The sequence below is a fragment of the Penaeus chinensis genome, chromosome 36 (genome assembly GCF_019202785.1).
Source record: "Penaeus chinensis breed Huanghai No. 1 chromosome 36, ASM1920278v2, whole genome shotgun sequence".
Taxonomy (NCBI): Eukaryota; Metazoa; Arthropoda; class Malacostraca; order Decapoda; family Penaeidae; genus Penaeus; species Penaeus chinensis.
The window spans coordinates 31,672,888-31,679,121 of NC_061854.1; the positions used below are offsets into that span (position 1 = coordinate 31,672,888).

General features: G+C 46.6%; 1 protein-coding gene across 1 annotated transcript in view; it reads left to right on the forward strand.

The window, feature by feature from the left end:
- The window catches only part of LOC125044920, a 48,609-nt gene extending 42,652 nt beyond the window's left edge, over positions 1–5,957 (forward strand). Inside the window, exons 2-3 of the mRNA XM_047641882.1 lie at positions 5,272–5,654; positions 5,948–5,957. Of these exons, the coding sequence (XP_047497838.1) occupies positions 5,302–5,654; positions 5,948–5,957 (363 nt within the window). The 5' untranslated portion in view covers positions 5,272–5,301. The remainder of the gene's footprint in view (positions 1–5,271; positions 5,655–5,947) is intronic.
- Positions 5,958–6,234: the final 277 nt, after the last annotated feature.

Below are 6,234 nucleotides of genomic sequence, written 5' to 3' on the forward strand. Positions count from 1 at the left end.
CTTTCTCTCCTTCCACTCTCCACCCTTTCTCCCCTTCCACTCTTCACCCTTTCTCCCCTTCCACTCTCCACCCTTTCTCTCCTTCCACTCTCCACCCTTTCTCCCCTTCCACTCTCCTCTCTTTCTCCCCTTCCACTCTCCACCCTTTCTCCCCTTCCACTCTCCACCCTTTCTCCCCTTCCACTCTCCACCCTTTCTCCCCTTCCACTCTGCACCCTTTCTCCCCTTCCACTCTCCACCCTTTCTCCCCTTCCACTCTCCACCCTTTCTCCCCTTCCACTCTCCACCCTTTCTCCCCTTCCACTCTCCACCCTTTCTCCCCTTCCACTCTCCACCCTTTCTCCCCTTCCACTCTCCACCCTTTCTCCCCTTCCACTCTCCTCTCTTTCTCCCCTTCCACTCTCCACCCTTTCTCCCCTTCCACTCTTCACCCTTTCTCCCCTTCCACTCTCCACCCTTTCTCCCCTTCCACTCTCCACCCTTTCTCCCCTTCCACTCTCCACCCTTTCTCCCTTCCACTCTCCACCCTTTCTCCCCTTCCACTCTTCACCCTTTCTCCCCTTCCACTCTGCACCCTTTCTCCCCTTCCACTCTCCACCCTTTCTCCCCTTCCACTCTGCACCCTTTCTCCCCTTCCACTCTCCACCCTTTCTCCCCTTCCACTCTCCTCTCTTTCTCCCCTTCCACTCTCCACCCTTTCTCCCCTTCCACTCTCCACCCTTTCTCCCCTTCCACTCTCCACCCTTTCTCCCCTTCCACTCTGCACCCTTTCTCCCCTTCCACTCTCCACCCTTTCTCCCCTTCCACTCTCCACCCTTTCTCCCCTTCCACTCTCCATCCTTTCTCTCCTTCCACTCTCCACCCTTTCTCCCCTTCCACTCTCCACCCTTTCTCTCCTTCCACTCTCCACCCTTTCTCCCCTTCCACTCTCCTCTCTTTCTCCCCTTCCACTCTCCACCCTTTCTCCCCTTCCACTCTCCACCCTTTCTCCCCTTCCACTCTCCACCCTTTCTCCCCTTCCACTCTGCACCCTTTCTCCCCTTCCACTCTCCACCCTTTCTCCCCTTCCACTCTCCACCCTTTCTCCCCTTCCACTCTCCATCCTTTCTCTCCTTCCACTCTCCACCCTTTCTCCCCTTCCACTCTCCACCCTTTCTCCCCTTCCACTCTCCACCCTTTCTCCCCTTCCACTCTCCACCCTTTCTCCCCTTCCACTCTCCACCCTTTCTCCCCTTCCACTCTCCACCCTTTCTCCCCTTCCACTCTCCTCTCTTTCTCCCCTTCCACTCTCCACCCTTTCTCCCCTTCCACTCTTCACCCTTTCTCCCCTTCCACTCTCCACCCTTTCTCCCCTTCCACTCTCCACCCTTTCTCCCCTTCCACTCTCCACCCTTTCTCCCCTTCCACTCTCCTCTCTTTCTCCCCTTCCACTCTCCACCCTTTCTCCCCTTCCACTCTTCACCCTTTCTCCCCTTCCACTCTCCACCCTTTCTCCCCTTCCACTCTCCACCCTTTCTCCCCTTCCACTCTCCACCCTTTCTCCCCTTCCACTCTCCACCCTTTCTCCCCTCCCTCCTCACCCTTTCTCCCCTCCCTCCTCACCCTTTCTTTCCCCCCTCCACACCCCCTCTCCCCCTCTCCCACTTCCCCCTTCCCCCTTCCCCCTTCCCTCCTCCCCCCTGCCCCTCCCCCGTAGTTCGACGTTTCTAATGCGAGTTTATTGTTTGGAATTGGAACGTTTGTCTCAATTTCGTGTTGTTTTGAATCCGGTTAGCACGCAGAGGTTTAGGCTTCAGTTCGACCGTCTGTCAACCCGAGGCACCGTAATTACTGTTGTATTTACAGCGTATTATTATTATTATCAAGTTGAAGTCAGAGTATTAAGAAAATGGCATTTGCCTTTTGCCGCTAATGTAGCTGTCGAAATAAAAAAGGTGCATCGCAAGCTGATAACGTTGGTATTATTTGTAACAGTGTGATCGCGTTGGTCTTGTATCTTTATTGTTAAAGGTGCCTGTGGTTGGCGTTTTGTGTGTGTCTGTGCGTGTGTTTGTAATGGTGTGTGTGTCTATGTGGGTATTTATATGCGCGTGTGTGTTTGCATTAGAAATAACAACAGACAAGGAGGAAATAAAAAGTTGGAGACAAGAAATCAAAAGGAAAGAGAGAGAAAGAGAGAGAGAATGAGAGAGAGAGAGAGAGAGAGAGAGAGAGAGAGAGAGAAAGAGAGAGAGAGAGAGAGAGAGAGAGAGAAAGAGAGAGAGAGAGAGAGAGAGAGAGAGAGAGAGAGAGAGAGAGAGAGAGAGAGAGAGAGAGAGAGAGAGAGAGAGGTGGGTGGGAAGGGGGAAGAGAAAGAGAAAGAGGAAATTGAAAATGAAGAGAGAAATAGGGGAAGGAAAAAGAGAAGAAAATGAGGAAAAAAACGAGAGAAGATATAGGGAAAGGAAAAAGAGAAGAAAATAGAGGAAAAAAACGAGAGAAGAAACAGAGGGAAAAGAGAGAAAAAAAAGAAAAAGAAGAGAGATGAAACAGAGGAAGGAAAGAGAGAAAGAATAAAGCAAAGCCAGTAGAAAGCCCGTGGGAAAGGCTCCTCGGTCGAGAGGCAGCGCGAGCGTGGAGACCTAAGACCTTCCCCCCTCTCCCCCTCCCCCGCTAACATCTGCGTGTCTTATATTCCATTAAAGAAAACTCTCTCGCCGTGACCGCTGGTATGACCGCAACGGCGTGTCCGGCGACCGTGCGGCGGCGGTGAGCAGAGGCACGTTTTCTCACGGGCGCCTCACCTCGCTTCCGGCCGCGCGAACCGAAGGCGCTGGCGGGGGAGCGCAGGCGAGGGCTTGCCTGCGCCCGGAGCCTGCGTGCCGAGGAGGGCGCCGGGAGGGAGGCTATGCCATTGTTGTTATTAGTGTTATTACTGTTTTGATGTGAATTTGATCATTTTTATGTTTGATTTTGTTATTATTAGTAGTAGTACTATCGTTATAATTGTTATGATTTTCGTTACTGTCATCATCATCATCACCATTTAAATTTTCACCGTCAGTATTGTTATTATTACTATTATTGCTGTTTTGATGTTGTTTTAATCATCGTTATTGTTGTTATTCTTATAAATAGTTGTAGTAGTACTATCATTATTTTATTATTATTTTCATTATAATCATCATCTTTAATTATATCATCACCATCATTATGATTCTTATTATCATTATTGTTATTCGTGCTAGCATTATTGTACTGTTACTATTATCAACCCGACCGCCCCGGATTTATTTTCTGTCCCCTGTAGCTTTTGTGAATGTTGTTACATGCAGATGGCTCCACATGTGCTCAGCCGGCAAGGAGTCTATCAGTAGCCCTAGTGACCGATCCTGATTTCCCCATTCCTTGATTTTACGGGAAATGTGTTTTTCTTTCTAATACAGTTGGCATCGATACTGTTGTTATTGTTGTTATGATTATTAAGTTGTTATCAAAATCTTGATAATATTTAAGACAATGAAATAATGCAAAAGATCCTTTCCAAAAAACGAGAAAAAGGGTAAACAGGTGAGATAGGTAGAACTAATAACCGACTCCTTAGTGACTAAACGCTTGTAAAGCCATCTGTGTGTTAATACAATAAATAAACTTGTATTACATTTGGGATGGCATGAATTCCTGACACAGTTGGCGATTGGGTTAAGTACTTAAGCACAATCCTACCTTCCTATATTATTTTGATGCATTTTTCCCAATACCTACCTTTATAATATTATTTTTCCTTTCACCACACTTCATATTCTTTACTTTCCTAATCCAGTTCAACCTCATGTACCCCCCTCACCCCCCTCCCCCTCTTTGCCTTTCCTCCGTCCTTCGCCATTCCTCTCTTCCTTCTTTTTAACTTCCTCATTCTCCGTTCCCTTATTTCTCCCCTCTCCCTTCCATCCTTTTCATCCTTGCCTAGTCCTTTTTGTCGGTTTCTTATTCCTCTTCATCTTCGTTTTCCTTTTTTTTCTCATTTGTCTTATTCACTTCTGATTTCCCTTTTCTTTTTCTTAGTTTTCCTTTCTTCATTCCCTTACTTTCTCTTACTTCCCCCTTCATTTACACTCTTTTCTCTCTTGTTTGTCACTTCTTTATTCATCTCGCTCTCTCCTTCTCCCTTCCTCGTTCCCATTCCTTTTCACCCTTCCTTACCTCCTCTTCCGTCCCTTCCCCATTCCTTTCCTTTTCCCTTTTCTCTAGTCTTCTTATTTCTTCTCTGTCTTCGTTTCCACCCTTCTCTTCCCTTCTTTGTCACTTCCTCCTCTTTTCGTCTTCCCACTCCCCCTTCTTACATCTCCTGTTGGTTTTTACTCCTCCCTTTCCTCTTGCTTGCCCTGTTCCTTCCTTACTCCTTTCCCTCCTCCTTTTTCCCCCTCTTCCCCTTCTATTTTCCTATTCCCTCTTCTCCTTTTCCTTATTTCTCATCTTCCCCCCTTCGTTTTCACCCTTCCGCGGCGTTTCCAGGCGACAGGTGCTTCTGTTTGCGTGCGCGGTTCGAGAGGTCTGTGTCGGTGCCGCTGCGTGACGGTATGTTAGTATTGATAATAGATTAAATTGCGGGTTATGGAAGATATCTCTGTCTGCGCTACAGAACCACGTGTTACTTTTTCTTTAGTCTTTTTTTTATTAGTGTTCTGTCTTTTTCTTTTTCTTTTTAGCTTTATGGGTTGTTGGGTTGTTGTTTTTTTTAGGATTCGTAGTTCTTTTTTTTTTTCTTTTTTTTTTCTTTATTGCTGTTATATTGTATTTCCTTTCGGTGTCCCTTTTTTCGTGGTAATGACAGTGGTCTTTTTTGGGATTTGTACTTTTTATTCAATTTTTTTGTTGCTGTATTTTTTTTTTTTTTTTTTTTTTTTTTATCTCTGTATAATGACCTCCCTTTTTTGGCTTCATTGCGCTTCCCGATTCGCCTCTTAGTCTTTGTGGTGGTTTACCAAACAAAGCTTCGCAGATTGTGATGAATGATCAGTAAGCATATCATCATTAATTGTGATAAATGGAAGAACAGTCAGATTACATGCGCTTATTCCTCAGGTTCGCATCACTCCCGTCATTAGTTTCTTCATCTTAATTTAGTTAGAGTTGGTTATCATTAATAATATTTTTGTCGGTCTTCATACTTTGAGCTTATTATTATTACCTTGTTCGCATTCCTAGTCGGGTTATTGTTGTTAATGCTACTTTGTTTACACTCATCTTTAAGCGCGACGAGACTAACAGCTTCTCTGTTTACGTGTGCAGGCAGTGAGTGACTGGTCGGCGGCCACAGCGATGGTGGGTGACAGGCGGCATCCCCTGCTGGCACAGATGCCCGCCCCGCCCACCCACGCCCAGCGACCGGGCATGGTTGGGGTTCCGGGCGTGGGCGTCAAGCTCATGCAGGAACCCGGCTTTGCCGCCCACGACTCCCACCTGTACGCCCACCGGGATCTCCAGCAGGCGTCAGGAGGCGCGAGGTACCGGGAGGATCACTCGGCCGCCTCGTCCTCCGCCTCGGCGCAAGGCCTCAGGTACTTCCACATGGCCGCTGCAGGAGGCGCCGTCGGGGAGGACGAGGGCGGCCGGCGACAGAGGGCGCTGTCCCCGGGGTCGCAGCACTCGGCGGCCGCCACGTTCTTTGCAAGGTAAGCTTACACTGTTCAGTATTACCCGCATGAAGCAGCACAGGCTCTGGGGCCGTGCCTAAGCCCCGACAGGCCTCACGTCAGACTACGTCTTGCCTCATTTAATACACCTCGAAAAAGTAGAGATTAAGAAATATAAAAGAAATACAAAGAAAGACTATTCGAGCGTGTATCTCTGGTGAGAGTTCACACTTGAGTTTTGCGTTTTACACATTTTGAATACTATTCTGAATCCTAAGCTTTTACGTCTAGCAAAATACTAATAACACAGTATTTACATCTCACCCATAAAGGTGTGAATAGACTAAAATTAATAGACTAGAATTATCAATTACATTAAGAACAAGATGTCACTCTTTACTTGTATAAATGATACTCATGCCAGTAAATGGATACTAGCCATTAAGAGAGTTCGTGAAAATGCATATATGAATATATATTTGTACGTCTCTGCATTATAGTCAATATATTACAAGGCGCTCTCTTTAATTACAAAAGCTCCAGGCGCTATCTAAAAGTTATATATGAATCTAAACCCTTCAAGGAAAAGATTATCAGAATTATACATAGTCAATCAGTC